At 40.9% G+C, this 19,168-nt stretch overlaps 1 protein-coding gene across 6 annotated transcripts in view; it reads right to left on the bottom strand.

Moving 5' to 3' along the window:
- The window catches only part of KLHL32 (kelch like family member 32), a 95,105-nt gene that overhangs the window by 42,931 nt on the left and 33,006 nt on the right, over positions 1-19,168 (bottom strand). For all 6 annotated transcript variants that reach the window (XM_061623388.1, XM_061623389.1, XM_061623386.1 and 3 more), the window contains 2 exons: positions 15,007-15,114; positions 6,752-6,850 (listed from right to left, as the gene is read on the bottom strand). In XM_061623388.1, coding sequence (XP_061479372.1) covers positions 6,752-6,850; positions 15,007-15,114 — 207 coding nt within the window. The remainder of the gene's footprint in view (positions 1-6,751; positions 6,851-15,006; positions 15,115-19,168) is intronic.

Raw genomic sequence — 19,168 nt, 5'->3', positions numbered from 1 at the left:
GGGGAGAGAATGCATTTCTTTATGACCTTATTTGAAAGATAAACTCCTTGGGGAAATACAATTTATTCAGATTATCAAGACCCTGCTGTGCAAATCTACAATCTGGGAGCACACTACAGAGATCAAAAAATATTTACTTTATTCTGTTGGGTATAAAAGCTTCTAATGAATGCATAATTAAGACAGGAAAAAGTGTATACAGCTTTAGAAATTCCATTGCTCAGCCAAGCCATTAATATCCAAGACATCATACCCAGTTGCTACTCCACCTGCTTTATTTTTGGATTACAGAATAATTATAAATCAGGCATTATGTGATTCGGGCCCCAAATACACACATGATGCACTAATGTTGGGTTTGGTGTCCCTCCCTCCCTCCCAACATTTCCAAGTAGAAATGATAATCAAATGCTTAATATCAAAATGTGTATATACTACAAACTACCGGCTAGAGATACAGAGTTTTTCTACATATCTGAATAACAAAAATGGCTTTATCTTAACTGATTGAATGGGATGACAATGAATATTTGCTAAGAAGGAGTAGGTAATTTATTACAATTATGTGAAAACCATTCATAAAATAGTATGAATAGATGTTAACTTTTACCTCCCCCAAATACACACACAGAGAAAGAGAGAATTCGGCAAACCAACCCTACCCCTGTTAAATGTCAGATATTTATTTGAATGTAAAATCAAACACCTTCTGAGTCTTAGATTGAATAAGATTTGGTGGAACAAGCATACATATCAGACAACCAGTTCTTTTCAAAATCATTACAATTCCCAATATTTCATATCCTTTGCCATATCATAGCTGTATCAACCCTGCAAAGGCTTAATTGCAAACTTGCATCTATTGAAACATTACATAGGTAAACACACTTCACAGGGCAAAAATCAACCATGCAGCTCTCATGCAAACCCCACTGACATAAATAGGATATATGTAAGAATTTAAAGTGCTCTTGGGTATCTTCCATACATTTCAACTGGTATTTAGGAAGATAATTTCCTAGGAGATTGTGTCTTGGAAGCAAAGGCAAACATCACAATAGCACTGTCACATCATCTATAAATAATACAATAATTTATGAGCCACTTGTTATCCTAGTCCAATAGGAGGCACATAACACTCCTTCTAGCAGAAAGGGTGGGATAAAAATTTAACAACACAAATCAAATTATACAATAAAATATCAAATCAGATAAAATAACACTAAATAAGCACATAAAGGGGGCTACAATAATCATATAGGGATAAAAATAAAATGCTCAAACCCTGTTAAAGTGTCAAATCAATATGGTCTTGACAATATAAAAAAGTGTTAAAGGGGTGGGTGCAAGGAAACGTCTTTGCCCAATGCCAACAAGATGTCACTATAGATGCCAGGTGGGCCTCTCTAGGGAGAGTGTTTCACAGCTGATGGGCATCACTGAAAAACGTCTCCCCCAGAAAGTGTTATGGTAATCATGGTTAACTGAAAATGGGACAAGATGAAAGGAGATGGGGTACAGGAGGGAGGAAGGCGGTGGCTGCAAACCCACAGAATACTCCTGATCTTTTAACTATGGTTCAGATTGAGAGAATCAATCCTGTCAAAATCATTACAATTCCCATTATTTCACATCCTTTGCCACATCTTCACTGGTTTACATCCTTTCCACATATAGCACCCTTTGCATGCTCCAGAATGCAACAAGAAAGGGCAATTCACAAGTGAAAATCTGTTTACACACACAGTTCCTGTTTGCTTCATTGAGGCAAGAGTCTTCTGAATTATTTTGAAAGCTTCTTGACTGTAGCAATACAATACAGTGTTGGTGTCCTCTAGATAGCTTTTATGATCTATTTCCTCATGTCTAATTGCCCGCTTCAAGTCATGCCTTGCCCTGCTCCCTACCAACTCAGCCCTTGCCTAAATATGCTAACAAGAGCAGATTATTCAAATTAAATATGAAATCTGCATTAATTCATTCTAAGTGTTGAACGTGTGTTGCTGTTTTTTGGTGCAGATGTGGGTTTTATTTTCTGTAGGCAGGAACATATATATATATAGCAAAGAAGTCCTATGGAGCACCTAATAAGTTCCCCACTTTACTAAAAGCAAAGCAGATTATCACTTCTATTTTAGGCTGCTGAAAAGAATAATCACTCAAAACCCAGCAAGCATCTGACAGACATCTGAAGATGAACTTATTCTTTTCCCATCTTAATCTTTCCAAGTAGCTCTTGGATGAGAAACAAGATTTAAAATATGAAGGCTACTCATTCTGCAGAGATGTCTATTAACATGGATAAAAACCAATTTAAAATTTTTGTGCATGTGGGTGGATAGGAGTGGGAAAGCTGAAATAAAATATTCCTCCATTTCCTTCCAAGAGCTAAAGGGGCTACATGCATCTGGTACTCATATTTCTATTCTCTCACATTAGAACAGCAAGTCTCCTCTTTCAGGTCACGTATCCCACATAAAAGTGCTAAACTAATGCCGTTTAATGACAAATTAATGTCCATGAATAAAAAATACACCTCTAATAGCATAGAGTAATTTGCCATTACAATATCATCATTGGACATGCCCCTGGTTTAATACGATGTATTTAATTCATAACTTAATGACTGATATATAAAAAGAGAGAGATGAACCCTGCAATTACATTTATGCGAGTCTGTCACCTTATTTGTAAAACCTTAGAGTCATTTACATTCAAATTAGAACAAATGAGTGATTTCACAAAGTGCAATGATAAATGACCATTGCTCCACAAGACAGGGCTGTATTTCCTGTGAAACCGTTAACAGTTTCCCATTATTTGTTAAAAATTACAATGCATATTGCCCAGTGTTGTGTGAATAATGACTTTTTTACTGATTAGGTCACAAGACTAATATGGAGCAAAATAAATAATTTCTTTTCATTTTTGTTCTTTCTGACGCTTTAATTTATTCAAACAAGTGGACTCACACTGCCACCTACTGCCTAGTGGTGAGCATTGTGGGAATGCCAGCGTCTTAAGACAAAAAAAGAGACATTTATAATACCTATTTTGTTGCTTTAAAATCTAAAACCTTCCCGCTTACACAAGTCACCTCCCTCCACTCAAATCCCAGCTGGTAATTTTAGGACACTTAATATTTGCACACACCAACCAGTTCCTTTTGCCAAAATAAACATAAATTAAGTTATAAGGTTGATGAAAATATATAGTGTACACTTCATCGTCATTCAGCAAAGATCTGAATAAAGGACATCAACAAGCAGTTCTTAGGTGAATGTCCAATGAATGTTTATCACTTAATGTGCCACAAGTCAAATACCACAGACAATGCAATGTGACTTCCCTGCCTTTGACTCCTTTTTAAAACAGACAAGGAGGAAAACTGTATATTATTTTATTATTATTATTTATTAAATTTATATACCGCCCGACTAGCAATAGCTCTCTGGGCGGTGAACATAAAAGTATAAAATCTGCCACTTTAAGCAACTGCTACCAGTCAAGACCTACCCTGCAGATTACTATCTGAAATATCACCCTAAACCTAGCACTTTTCAATCAGCAGCTGTTCGCAGGTTCAAGTGGATTAAACTGTTGTTCTTGATTTTTTAAAAAAATAGTTATTATATTTATAAATCAGCTCTGCTCACGGTCGGAGTTTGATTCCAACAGAAGGAGGAAGTCGAATCTCCGGTAAAAGGGGTCGAGGTCCACTCAGCCTTCCATCCATCCGTGGTCAGTAAAATGAGTACCTGGCATATGCTGGGAGGTAAAGAAAGGCCAGGGAAGGAACTGGCAATCCCACCCCATATATACGGTCTGCCTAGTAAACGTCACAAGACGTCACCCTAAGAGTCGGAAATGACTCGCACTATAAGTGTGGGGACACCTTTACTTTATAAATGCTGTAAATAAATAAATGAAATAAAGACCAACTTTTATGTTGTGGCCACCATGTGTAAGACACTGGAAATGTTTCTGTGTAATGGCCATAACTTAATAATTAGCCATGAATTAAAATATGTTGATGAAGCATACGTTGTCATGTTCTCTGGCCTCAATCCCTTGTCTGACTCAAAGGAAGATCCAGAACAGGAATTGCCTGGGGAGCCATCGCTCATCACTCCACGACCATCCAGGCCAGAGAACATCACTTTACCTAACTCCTGTGACTCAGAAGGCAATCCTCACCATCTCCATGCCATAGCAACCAGTGGCTGCAGAACTGGACAATGACCAGTTATGTTAAGAAACAGACAGTTCCTCAGAGGGGAGGTGATTAATAGAGGGTCCAGACCAGCCAACCTTCTTAAGGCCTCAGCATGTTAGTAAGCAAGTTCCAGCCAGCACCGCCCATAGTAACCTGTCCAGGGTCCTGACAGGCCAAGCTTTTCTCTGCTCTATCAAATTTGACTTTGACCTATTGGCTGTGACTCTGCACTTATAGTAAGTGCCATTGCTTCAACTCAGTCTCCCCTGGGAACCCAGACTAAGCTAGAATAGGCACATTTATTATGAGGTACATGCATGAATCGCCCCCAAAATAATAAAAATATAATAAAAATACTAGGTAAGGTACAATCCATGCTAGCTTTCTACAGCATTTCTGGCATGGGGAGGGTGGAAACAGGGCAAAAACTTGTATAACACAAATTCATATAAGTCTTTGGGTGCCTTTGAGTCAGTTCTATAAAGGAGAGATTCAGTTTTGTAGGCTTTAAATAGAGGAGGGGAGTTTTTCCTAATAATGTCTTAAGGTATGTTAATACTCTGAAAAATTAACCTGTTCCTTCCAGCAAGAAGTTGTAATAGAAGGGCAACAGACTCAGAAGAGTTTAGTTTCTGCTTGCTCTTTGTGAGTATCTGATAACCTCAGCATTTTGAAATTAAGAACCATGCTTCTCAGAATACAATATTTTTATATGTGCAGTGAAGCACAATAACTGCAAATGCATCTAGATTCTTGATTTAGGGAGCAATCCTAATTCTCCCCAGCCCAGAAGGTCTTTACAGAGCAGCAAGGCCACTGCTGTATCTAGCCCTGTAACGTACGGCAGCCAGGGTGGAAGGTAAGGAGGGGGGCAGGCAGATAGCTGTACCATTGGATGCTGGGGCAGTTCAGCATGCTCAGCACCACTCTCTTCCCACCCCTGGAAAGACTCATTCAGCAGGTCAGAGAGCTCTGTGCCAGCAGAGTAATGTGGCATCACTCAATGGGCAACAGTCAACAGGAGCCCCCACCATTAGATCAACAAGAAGGTAGTCAGGCATCTCATAATTTGTGAAGTTGTAGGCACCCACCAATGAGTGCTCAAGATGCTCTGTAAACCACATTTCACAAAGTATTCACTTGCTGGAGCACAGAAGAAAAATATTACAACTCAGTGATGCAGGTTTTTGCTGCAAAGGACAGTTTCCCAAAAATATTTGGGAAATATTTCCCAGATACTGGGCAGTATTCAACTAAATTCTTGTGCTAGCACAAGGATTCACACTAGTGCAACAGGATTTTTCCCCTTCTCCACCCATATGCGGCCCACACCGTCCCCAAATCTGCTCCGGAGGTTTGGACAGAACAGATTTAGACAGCTCACAGGGGGAGGAGAGAGGGGGAATGTACCACTGCACAAGGAGAAATCCTTGTGTTGACAGAATGTTTATCTTATCGCTACACTGAATATAACCCATAATTTTTAAGATGACTGCGAAAAGCATACATTCTTAGCACTGCTACTTTTGAAAAGACACTCTGCAGGATCCCAGTTAATATCCTTGTCTAGCTGTACAGAATGTATATAGCCAATACTGACCATCTTTAGCCTAAAGGAGTCTAGCTCTTGGAGTTCACAAGTAGGTTCCTACTGTTAAGCCACAGTAGTGGCCATGGATGTAGCCTATCCCCACTCCCAATTTATTTATTATAAGCATTTTTATACCTCCCTTCAAACCTATTCCCACGATGGATTACAAAAAGAACAGACAGTATGAATATAAATAAATTGAAAAGACCACAAAATAACAGAACTAGTAGAAGACAGTCATCAGGATTAAAAGTGAATCTAAAAAGCTTAGGAAATGGAAAATATATTTGCCCAGTGCCAAAAGGACAAACAGGTAGGCAGCAGGCAAACCTATCTAGAGAAGTGTTCCATAAGTGGGATGCCACCAAGAAGATGGCTCTGTCTCCGATAACTACCTGCATCAACTAGAATGTCAGGTGTCCTCTTAAGATCTTAATGGACAGGAAGGCACATAGATAGATAAAGAATCAGGGTACCTAAAGGGCCACCTAAGCTATGAAAGGTCAAACATAGCACTATGAATTGGGTCTCAAAACAGACTAGAAGCTAGTGCAGTTGGCACATTAACGGGCTCATAGGCCCAGCTCCAGTTAGTACAGGATATGGCTATTTAAATGACAAAATGAAGTGCCTAAACAATCTTCAAAGACAGCCACATTTATAGCACATTACATTAGTCTACTTTGAAGGTTACGAGGGCAGTGATCTGATTTCCACCCCTTCCTCAAAAAGATCTATGTTGCACAGGTTAAAAGGCTAAAAAAGATGACCTATTCATATTCAGCAATGAAGTCATAATCAAGGTATTTTGCAGTTTTCCATCTATTGTCATATAGCTGAAGGTGCTCGCCCTAACCTCTCAGCTAATCCCACATGTAACAGAATCTTTAGAATTAAGTTAAGAGTAACCAAATAAAGGGAAGTATCAGAAACCTTATGCTTACCTGGATAAGATAGTGAGAACATAACCTAAGCATTTCCAGCAACTGCAGATGACTCCCTGCAGCAAGCACATCCTGGATCACACCTGGTTCCAAGAGTACCTATATTGGGAAATACAAATAAATAAAACTTGGAAGGAATTTTTCTTTGAATGTGCTCTGAACACTATTCAATGCAGTATTTGTAGCTGTCAATTTTTTAAAAAAACTCCAGGTGAACAATGTAAAGTTTTGCATTTTGTTTGAAAACCCTTTGAAATAATTTTTTCTCACAACTTAGTAAACTCTATTGAGAAAATTTTTCACATTACATGCAATACACAGACAAAGTTAAAAGGGCAGCTGACACTGTTGTGTCTCCTCACAATAGGCAGAAGGAAAAGAGAACCACTGATACTTATTTCTATAGCCAGCAAAGGTAATTAAATTGTACATATTAAATCACTTTCCTTCCAGCCAATTCATACAACCATTATGCTGAATGGACTGTTTATTTCTTTACTCCAAGTTTTTTCAGCTGCCCATAGTGAGGGAAGTCATCTGATATTCACCTTGTGCAGAAGCTGCCAATTTTGCTTACTTACCATAAACCTGTAAAAATTTATCACACCTTTATTCCTCAACAAAAAAAGGTTTTTGATTGCATACATGCCCACCTTGTGTGGATATTCACCAGCATGTTCAACAGCATAATATGTTCATATTATTTGTTTTGTTTTGTACAGAGCCAGCTACTTCACAATGCCATGGAGATATCTCCAAGGTTTTTGGCATCTGCATGAAACTTTTCATGTTAGAAGCTTTGTGATCCGCAAGTGAACTAACGTGTACACACAAACAGAGTTGTCTGAACATATTTAACATAACAGCACATTCCAAACAGTTGTGAGAGAAAGAAGAGAGTAGACATAGGAAATATGCAAAGTATCCTATATTGAAGGAAAAGATATCAAAAACAAAAACCTAGCAATACATTGACATCTGCAGAACTGGGAGATGACCAGGATTTTCTGTCCAGTCTATGCAACCATACGTATTCCTAAACTCAGACACAGGTGAAATTCAGGCATATTCGCTATGGGCGGTTTAAAAATGAAATAAAATAAATAAATAAATAAATAAGTTCACACTACAAGAGAGTGTATGATCACTTCAGAGATTTTTCACTTGACTTCCACTTAGTGCTATTTCCTTGAAGTAGTAAGAGTCTGTAACATGACGTCAAAGGCCAACAGTTTCACATGCTCAGATTATTAAGGGAACTAATGTAAAATATGGACACTCTCGGTCCAGACTAAAAAGATTTAGGATCAGGATGCCATTATCAAGTACACATCATACATGACTCTTTTAGGAACAAATTACTAATCCAAAAAGCAGTGTATCCAGTGTTATATCCACTGAGAAACAAACAATGGTTATTTACATTTCAACATTATTTAGGGGGAAAGGGTTATTTCCATTCATATTAGTAGTTTGAAAGTTGTTTTAATTTATGTGCAAAGACATGTAAACTGCTACATACATTATTTAGATACACAGCTCATCTTTTGAGCAGAAATACAGTATAGAATTGTGTCGTGCAACAACCAATTCCATCAAATAAATGAAATGGACTGAAGTTAGGCAGGCAGGCAGGCCACCCTGCAGAAATATATTTTCAGAGCTACTAAAAAACAATAACCATTAAAAAACAGCAAAATACTATTTTAAAAACAAAAACACCCAACAAATATTAGAGGAACAAATCCAACTGATGCTTAAAAGGCCTTGGGAAAATACAATAGTCTTCACCTGTCACTGAAATATCAACATAAGTACCAGGTGAGCCTTCCTAGGGAGAAATACCAGAAATGAGAAGCCTGTATCACTGGCCTTAACCCACCTATGATAGAAGGTAGGGGCCTCTGATCTCAGTGCATGGGAAGATACATTTGGGTAAAACTTCTCCAGGCACCCAGATGCCAAGCCATATAAGACCAGTTCTGAATTGTGCTTAGAACCAAACGAAGAGCAAAGCAGTTTTAAAACTGGGAAGATATGCTTACTAACACTAGGAACCAAGCAGCTATGTTCTGAACTAAATGAGACATCAAAGGAAACCCTGCATATAATTCACTGCAGTACTCCACATAGAGTTAACAGGGTGCAGATAATTGACAAGCAATCTCCGTCCAGGAGAAGTCGTAGCTCAGGAGTAGTCAATGTGGTGTCTTCCAGATGTTGCTGGACTCCAACTCTCATCATCCCTGACCAGTGTGTCATGCCGGCTGGGGTTGATGGAAGTTGGAGTTCTACAACATATGGAGGGCACCACGTTGGCTACCCCTGTTGTAGCTGGTGAACAAGGTTTAGCTGGCAAAAGGTGCAACATGCCACAGGGGCCTTCAGTAGTGAGAATGGATCAACCAGTGGCAAGCTTGATCCTTTAAAGCTGATGTTTGGTCAGATGGAGCAGACATCAACAGTACCTTCTGAAAAGTCCTAGATGCATACACTAAGGTCAGGTTAAGGAAAGGACTGGCTAAATATAAAAGAAACACATGTAATCATACAGTGAAAAACTAAACATGAATTCAAAGCATAACCTAACATCTTAACTTAATATATTAAAACTTTAAAATATAACCTATGAGCTCTAGAATGTACTAAATATAAATACTAAAGATTATTATATAATCTGTACGGAGACTATTATTTTTGTAGTGAGAATTTCCCACAACCTGTAAATTTGTGTCTAACAAATTTGTTAATGCTTTTTTGGCAATCAATTCTAATGAATCTTGCTTCTGCTGAACGGGAATAATGAAGTATTTCCCCATGGATTTCCTGTTCCCATTTTTAATATCCAATCCCTGCAACACCAACTGTTTTCACTAGAGGTCTCAAGACACCCACTTTATACAGAAAGAGAATGTTTCACTTTCCTATTGTTGAAAGAAGTAAATGAAAATGAGAAATAGCTGACATATTTTAAAGAGAGATCAAAGTTTAAAGAGAAATACCTACCCATTTGATAAACTATTTCATGAACAACACAACCCAGCATGGACTGCTAACTGCTTGTAGACCATGAATAGGAGGGCTGACTCACAATGAATGAACTGAAGTGTGCCTGCAATAGCACACTGTGCATGGCATTAATAGGGATGGGGCATTTACAATACAATCCTATGCATGTCTACTCAGAAGTATACCCCATGGACTTTTTGGGACTTGTTATTCTGTATAGGACTGCAGCATTCTTTCTCACTCTTCCTGAATGGTTCCCCACACCATCAATAGTCCATCCCCATAAGAACTTGTCAGGTACATTAGCCTGAGCAAAAGTGACTTGTCCAAGCTCATCCAGTAAACTTTGTGGCCAAGTGGAGATGTGAATGTGAGTCTGTCTTCACTCACAGTAGCTCTCTGTAATGAACCTATGATGTTCACATATATATAGGGCCAGCCCTAGCCAAAAATGCACCCTAGATTAGTGTCTTCAGTGTCTCCATTTGTTCAGCTCTCACTACCTTATATTTATTGTATTTGTAACCCATTTCACAACTTTGATATACAGTATGTATGATTTACAACTATCATACAAGATGAGAAAATATGCATATAGAGAACTGATCACATTCACTCACATGCACACTGACTGTTCAACAAACACTGATGTTGAAAATTACCCCCATGATTTAAAAAGAAAAACCCACAAACATCAACACAACATGTAAGTCACTACTGGCAGCTAACAAGTGAAAACGAACTGTTTCTACTATGTTCAGCTGAACTGGTATTTTTAGCTGAGAGATCAGTTGGGAGTTGATGCAAGGAAGATTCTACCATGTGACGGGGTGGGGTGGACTGGATGACCTTTCTTTACATCTTTCATTTATTACAATAATGAATGTTTAATATTATTTTTTTGAATAGTGAAGAAACCCATCTTGTTATTATTTGATATATTTATACAGCAAAAGCACATTGAAAACAGAGTATAGGAGCCTACAAAAAAGATTCTCAAGAAGTTATTTACTGACAACATAAATCACAAAAAAATTCTACCTACCCATCTTTTAGCCAGACGAAGCCATTTTATTTACCTCTCATTTGTTTTATATTAGCCTGTCACTTGACTCAAGTTTGAACGATTTAATTTTTTTTTATATACTTATGATAACAATGGCCATTTCATTTTGTATCTGGGAGTCCTACATATCACTTGGGCACAAGTAACTAGGGATAGGGGAGAAATTTAATTCAGTTTACATTTAAAGCCAAAGCAATCAAATTCACATTTTCCAAAACAGTATGAGAACAGAAACACAGCCATCCTTCAAAATTTTCACTTATCTGAATTTCGCAATGCAGTTCTCCATCCAATCTTCACACAAAAATGCACATATTAGAGGAAAGCGTGCATAAAATAAATTTATTAGTGAAAATAATGTACAAATATGCATTTATGTTACAGGAAATTGCTTGCAAAATGTGTAGTTAGTAAAAACTGCATACAAAAAATAGGTGAAATGCTGAAGAATTTTCATAAGGATTTTTTTTAAAAAAAATCACAAATTACTGCAGAAATGTGGAAAACTGTATTTAAGATTGGAAAAGTGAAAAACCGAGAGTACCAAAATTGACAGATCCTTCCATCCCTACAAGCAACTAGAATGAGAGGTTTGCCATCACAAGCCAAATTATAGTTTGTGCTAATGATGAATTACTGAGACAGCCCATTCATCATCTAGGCTCACTAGGGGGAAGCAAGGGAAGACACAGTGGTTTTGTGAATAAGCATGGAGAAACTTGTTAACAGATAAAAGTAAATTTAGCTTCACAATTAGTCTTTGAAAATTCTCCAGAAGACAGCTGGCCAAACACTGTTCATTTGCAAGTTACAATACAATGGAATTTTCAGGTTGTTTCCGTAACATGTTTGGGTATGGACCGTTATTTTGGTTTTTCAGCCAATACGTATAAACTAACTTCGAAGCAAGTCCCATTAAATTTTCTTCCGGGTAAACCTAATGAAGACGGGGCTGCGTAATAGCTTCATCAGCATCAAAACAAAAACAAAACAGAGACAGTAACTGAGTCATCTCCCCCCAAGGCAGAAGAGTAGGCTATCGGACCATATGAGTCTCAGTTTTCCTTTGAGTAAAGCATTATTAACTTTTTGCCTCCATCAGGGCTGCTGTGTAGAGTTGCATTTTAATGGTGGAAGCATTGAAAAAGAAATGGACTGCCTTCAAGTCGATTCCGACTTATGGCGATCCTCTGAATAGGGTTTTCATGGTAAGTGGTATTCAGAGGTGATTTACCATAGCATTAGGCACTCAAAATTCTCTGTTTCAGAAAGAAAACATCCTATTCCCTTGGTAATACTGTACTGATGGACCAAAATTTACTGTGACTAAGAGTTTTCAGAGCAGTGTGTAGGAGGCACATGCACAAATCCAATTATTTGTTAATAGCATCTCTGGCTTACACCCACGCAATACTTTGAAATCTTCACCATTAACACTTCAATGGTTTTGAGTCACCTCATGGGCACAAGGCTTCTCACTGCTCTGACAGCAGCTACTAACATTTGAAAGAGCTGTCTCTCGGGGAAGGCATTCCAGCAAATGCAAAAACCTCCTAGGCTCTGGCACGCTTGGTTACAATAATGCAATCTATATCACTAACAAAAAAAAAGGATTTAAAAAGGCATGACTGAATCCAAAGGACTGTACACTTATGTCAAAATGTGCTCAAGCTGAGTATGATTATAACTGAACTTTCAAAGGCCAGCCTATATCACTAGTATTTTATTTCACTAGTAAAACTCCTATTGTTCACATAGTCCATACAACGCAAACGCATCATGTAACCATATTTTGAAAAAAGTACTTGGGTCAAGCCAGGAGTAGGAAACCTGTAGCCCTCTAGATATTGTTGAGCATCAACTTCCTTCAGCCCCAATCACCATTGGCAATGATCAGGATGATGCCAGCTGCAATCCAGTAACATCTGGACGGTCAAGGTTTCTCCACCCTTGACTGAAGCCAGTGGGGTCAAATCACCTTAGAATATAGAGAATTTTCGCTCTCAGTTGAGTTAGGAGTTCAAGACAACCCTATTACACTGATCTAGATAGCAACATTAAGGTTTATGTATTATTTATTTATTTTATTATTCTACTTAGATTCCACCTTTCCTCCAAGGAAGTCAAGGTGATGTACAAACATGGTTCTCTCCCTCCTAATTTTATCCTCACAACAACTTAAGGTAAATTAAGCTGAGACACAATGACTGGCCCAAGGTCACCCAGTGAGCTTCATGGCTGAGCAGGGATTTGAATCTTGGTCTCCCAGGTCCCATTCTAGCACTCTAACCACTACACCACATTGGCTCTCATTTATTTAGCAAATACATCAGCCTGAAGTCATAGCAACAAAATATACATTGGGTTGGATTCAGAAAGTACAAGAAGTTCACTTGTGCAATGCGTCTTTCCCCCCTCCCAGATCCCACTGCAGGTCCTTCCAAATTTGGTCCTTCCAAATTCCAGTCCTAAGGCTCAATTACATTGTGAAATAGTGTGGGATGTGGCAGAGCCTACAATAGGATGAAGTTGAAGATAATTGTGGATCCCCTTGCCCAAAATGTAAGTACTTTCTACTCATGCAAGTTATCCTTATGGATCCCAGCCCTAATGCCTTGCATGTAACATGACAAAAACAAGCAAATACAGTAACTACAAGCAAAAATTATGGCAACAAGCCACAGTTCTATTTCAGTTACCATTCATTTATACCCTTTTGGACATTTTAGTTCTACATTTTGATGCAGCCAGTGCCAAAGAGGCCGTTGCCACAGAAGCAATAAGTTATCTGTGGGTTACTAACTACTAGAGCAATCTTTCCCAACCTTTGGATCCCCAGATGTTGTTGGACTACTGTTTCCATTAGCCCCAGCCAGCATGGCCAATGGTCAGGAATGATGGGAATTGTAGTCTAGCAACATCTGGGGATCCAAAGATTGGGAAAGGTTGCAGTAGAGGAATCTTTTTTAAAAATAGCTCCAGAAACGTCATTCCACTTTAAACCCATTCTTTGAATTAACAAATAATAGTGTTAATTAACAAACTTACCTGATCTATTTAATATTTTTTGCCCTTATACAGCAATTTCTATTTGGGTTCCTGCAAATCCAAAGTGAAAAGGCTACAGGCAAGGCATTGTAACATTCTCTACAAATTTTGGTTATTCAGTCTTAGAAAAAGTCTTGTCCCCCCCCCCAGAACAACCAGAAATATAAACATAGGGCAGTGTTCAAGTAATGAGTCCCATCAGCACAAGGATATCCACTTGCACAACCAATTTCCCTCCTCTCTTTCCCCCGTGCACCCTGCACCCTCCCCAAATCTACTCTGGAGGATTGGGTGAACCCTAGAACAGATTTAGGGGACCTGTGGGGGAAGAGAGTGTGGGGAAAGTTCTGCTGTGCAAGCAGAAATCTTTGTGCTGATGTGACACTTAGCACTACACTGGATACAACCCATATATATCAAGTTTTGCTATGATCTCATTAATCAAGAGAAATTTCACATTACTGTGTCTTGGATTCAAAGAGCTATATGAAGCATAACCAAGATCTTGGGTATGCCTTGTGGCACTTTTGAATTTTCCTCCTTTGAAAAGGAGTCTTCCCACCAGCCATATACTATTTCAGCTGCTTTTGAAAGTCATTGCAGTTTCTCAAGTATTTTACAATGTGGCATGTAGGACTGCTCTTTCAAAGCACGCACACATACACACACATACAAGCAGAGGGTGATAGATGTGCAGTTCTTTGAATCCTGGCCAATGTGTTTTTACATCTTCCCTGAAAGAGAAGTTTTATTATTTTATTATTTTATTTATTTATCAAATTTGCATTCTGCCCTTTGAAATGAAATGTATACTTTTGTTTAAAGTATGCACACCAGCCTCAAGGGCAAGTAGTATCACTTTACACTGCAACATTTTGTTGCCGGGGCCCCTTGTAGAGTGCTTCTCTTCTGGGTTCCAGCCACTCCATTCCATCCCTCCCCCCAGCAGTCAAGATCCTGTGTCTGCTGAGAAAGTTCAGTCCTCATTGGGCTATTATGGGGATTCTGCAGTAATGTGTCCACTTTTTACAATCTATCAATTTGGTTGTATGAACTTGCCCTCACGCTTCTTTCCTAATTCTAAAGTGGCCACGTATGTTTTGTATGCTTGTTAAGGGTTTTAGTACAATACCTGTCCAGTGTATGCGAAGTCCAGAGCTTGCTTTAAACCTATGCTTGTGATGCCATGTAAATTCACCTCATCTGCGCCACTTTCAATCATACAAAGGCTGAACATTGCCTAAGAAAAGAAATAAAACATTTGTCTATGTTACATTTATCAAACTTGGATTTCCTATTAAATATCACGGACTACTGTTGCTAACAGAGCTTGGAAGATTACTTTTCCAAAGTAATAAATTACAGTTACAATTGCATGGCCCAAAAAAGTAGTAATTACTGTTACAATTACAACTGCTCTGAAAGTAACTGATTACTTTTTCTCAAAATTAATCACTACAATTACATTTAGTTACTTTTTTAAAAAAAAATGCCTGCAAGGTGCTAGTTTTGGCTGCTGCACATCTAAGTAGCCTGAAACAACATTAAAAATAAACACACATATACAGAGGTAGTAGAATAATTCTTTTTATCCATAAGATAGCAATGGTGGTCTCTCCGCTGGGAAGGGAGGTGGGGAGGGAGGCAGAGGTTAAGATTAAACTGAAGATACATAATTGCCATATATTAGCTAGTTCTTTCAACGTCAAACCAAGTACAACACCACCACCACCCTCAGCCAGCAAGCATAATCTCTCTCACTTAACCACCTCCCGGACCCTGCCCGGCCACCAACTAAGGGACACTCACCCAAGCAAACCTTTTCCTGAGATGCAAAAAAAGTTAAAATACTGCAAATGCAGCACAGTAGCCAGAGAGGGTGATGGAGGCCACTTTGTGTGCCAAGTGCAAACACAGTATTCACACACACACGTTGTCATCTTTCACCTCCACAGTTCTTTATCTCCATTCTGCTGCTGCCTCCTTCTTCTCCTTTATCACTGTTCTTGCCCTCCGGCTCCTTTTTCCCTCCACTCCATTCTTCACCACGTCCATCCATTTTTTAAAACAATTATTTTCTCCACTCCACCCCGTCTCACTCTCCACCTCCTCCCTCGTTGCTTCCTACCCAGCCAAGGAGCATGAGGGAAGAACGATGCTGCACTCCTCGTTCTATTACAATCAAAATGGAAAGGAATTACCCACTCATTCCTCAAAAAAGCAATAAATTACTTGTAATGAATTACTTCCAAGCTCTGGTTGCTTGTTTGCTAGTTTCATTTATTTATTGTATTTATATACCGCCCCATAGCTGAAGCTCTCTGGGCAGTTTACAGTAACTAAAAACATTAAAAACAAATATACAATTTTAAAACACATCTTTTAAAAACAATTTAAAACACAATTTAAAACACAATTTAAAAATTTAAAACAATTTAAAAACACATGCTAAAATGCCTGGGAGAAGAGGAAAGTCTTGACCTGGCGCCGAAAAGATAACAGTGTTGGCACCAGGTGCACCTCGTCAAGAAGATCATTCCATAATTTCCCTAATTAAGACACAAAGTGTGTGTCTTACTGGCTGGCTGAGGTGGCTTGGAATACCCAGTGACTGCAGGAGGAAGGGGAACACCACCATCCCTTCCAGGAAAAGAGAGCCATTTGCTGCTGCTGTCTGCCTGCCTGCCTGCTTGCTGCTGCTGCTCGGCAACCACCACCACCACCCTTTCCTGGTTGGACTTCTGCTCTGCAGGAGTCACACCTTGCAGGACCAGGCCCCAGGTACTCAGCCAGCTGTGGCTGATTTTTTCCACCTGTCCCTTCTCTGGAGGGGATACATAAGCCTGCTGGCTGAGGTGGCTTGGGAGACCCAGTGCCTGCAGGAGGAAGGGGAACACCACCATCCCTTCCAGGGAAAGGGAGCCATTTGCTTTTGCTGCCGGGCTGCCTGCCGGGCTGCCTGCCGGGCTGCCTGCCGGGCTGCCTGCCGGGCTGCCTGCCGGGCTGCCTGCCGGGCTGCCTGCCGGGCTGCCTGCCGGGCTGCCTGCCGGGCTGCCTGCCGGGCTGCCTGCCGGGCTGCCTGCCGGGCTGCCTGCCGGGCTGCCTGCCGGGCTGCCTGCCGGGCTGCCTGCCGGGCTGCCTGCCGGGCTGCCTGCCGGGCTGCCTGCCGGGCTGCCTGCCGGGCTGCCGCCACCACCACCACCACCACCACCCTTTCCTGCTTGGACTTCTGCTCTAGGGGGGCCATGCCTTGCAGGACCAGGCCCCAGGTACTCAGCCAGCTGTGGCTGATTTTTTCCACCTGTCCCTTCTGTGGAGAGGATACATAAGCCGGCTGGCTGAGGTGGCTCCTGCTTTGTCTGTCTTTTTCTGGGTCTTCAGTTATGTGCCTGGGAGAGAGGACTCAGAACCAAGTGGGGACATTTGAGGGGGGCCCAATTAGTGTAGTGATGGGTAGAGGGAGATATGCCGTTGTGAGGACTTGCCAGGTAAGGGGAATGCGGCCCAGGCAATTAATGGCTGTGCCTTGTTCCGGTCCTCCCCACACCCGCAGGTTTGTTGGTTGCCCTATCAGCCAGCTCTCAGGCCTCCGGATGCTGCTCCTAAATGCCAGATCGGTGCATAATAAGATCTCCCTCATTAATTGTGGATGAGGCAGCCGATCTGGCATGTATAACAGACCTGGGTGGGTGAGGAGGGGGGGAGTCAGTCTCTCCCAGCTATGTCCACCAGGGTACCTGGTCCAGCATCAGGGTAGACCTGAGGGTCGGGGAGGGGGGTTGCTGTGGTCTATAGGAGCTCCATCTTGCTCTGCAGGCACCCTGTCCATGTGACTACTGGTCTGGAGTGTTTGCACCTTATGTTGGGTCAGCGGGACAGATTGAGCATTGTTGGTGTATGTGATGTTCCTGCTTATAGTGTAAATATGGTAAGTGCTGTTTATATAGAAGACGTATGGTAAGTGGAGTGAAAGAGGAGGGGGGAGTACATGAGCAGTAAAATGCTGGATGATTGGCTGAGCGTTTGAATGGCTGGGAGTATAAAGGGAAGAATGACAGTTGAATCTGGGTGGATGTTGGGAGTGTGGAGAAAGAGGTGTTTGAGGGTGGAGGTCAGGAGTGTGGAGAAAGAGAGAGTTGGAGTTCTGATTAATAATAAGTCAAGTACAAAAGAGGAATAGATGAAACCATACGCTTGTGAAACATTCTAAAACTAATCTTGTTATTTCTGATATTTAATAAATACTTATTTGGTTTACCAAAGGCCTGATCCTTGGCTGGGGGATATACATACCAGAAGGGAGGGCAAGGTAATTACCAAGGCTGAACAGAAACAGTATCTAATGGTGGCAGCGGTGAAGGGAGGAATAATAACAATTCAAGTATCCAGAGCAACCCAGAGTTGTATGCGTTATCTATAAAGATACAAGGGGGTTGGGAACAGCATAAGCACGCAGTCACAAAAGTAACCAGCTAGAGAGAGACTCAGGCAAAGTCTCTGGGAGTATTGGTTATAGGACGTGACTGGTGGTGCTGCCTAGCAGGGGGATCTAGTGAGATCTGTGCTAGAGCGGAGTGAGAAACCATATAAAGGACGGTCCGGAGTGGTGGTATCCCTGGTGGTGCCTAGTGAAAGGCAGTAGCCACAAGCAGGTGGGAACCTGACAGGGAGAACCAGGGGAGGGCGTCACAGTGTACCGCCCACCCCGCTGCCCAACAGACTCCCTAGCTTAGCTGATGGAGGTGGTCTCGGGTGTACTGTTGAGATCCCCCAGACTGTTGGTTCTGGGGGATGTCAACATCCATGCCGAGGCCACCTTATCTGGGGTGGCTCAGGATTTCATGGTTTCCATGACAACCATGGGACTGTCCCAATATGCCATTGGCCCAACACATGTAGCAGGGCATACTCTAGATTTGGTTTTTGCATCTGGACATGGACAGATCACTGCTTGCTGAAGTTTAGACTTACAGTGGCTTTTCCCCTCTGCAAGGGTGGGGGACCTATTAAGTTGGTCCACCCCCAGAGACTAATGGATCCGAATAGTTTCCAAAGGAGTTTTCCGGCTGATAGGGCTGGCACTCCTGTCGAAACCCTGGTTGAACTGTGGAATACAGAAATGACCTGGGCAGTTGACACGACTGCTCCTGAGCGCCCTCTCCTGTGTAGAGCTCGTACGGCTCCATGGTATACCCCAGAGCTGAGAGCGATGAAACAATATAGGAGACGGTTTGAGTGCAGATGGAGACGAACTCCTAGTGGATGCAATTATACACTGGGAAGTGCCTATGGTA

This window comes from Rhineura floridana, chromosome 4 (genome assembly GCF_030035675.1).
Source record: "Rhineura floridana isolate rRhiFlo1 chromosome 4, rRhiFlo1.hap2, whole genome shotgun sequence".
Taxonomy (NCBI): Eukaryota; Metazoa; Chordata; class Lepidosauria; order Squamata; family Rhineuridae; genus Rhineura; species Rhineura floridana.
This window is presented reverse-complemented; position numbering and strand designations above follow the sequence as displayed.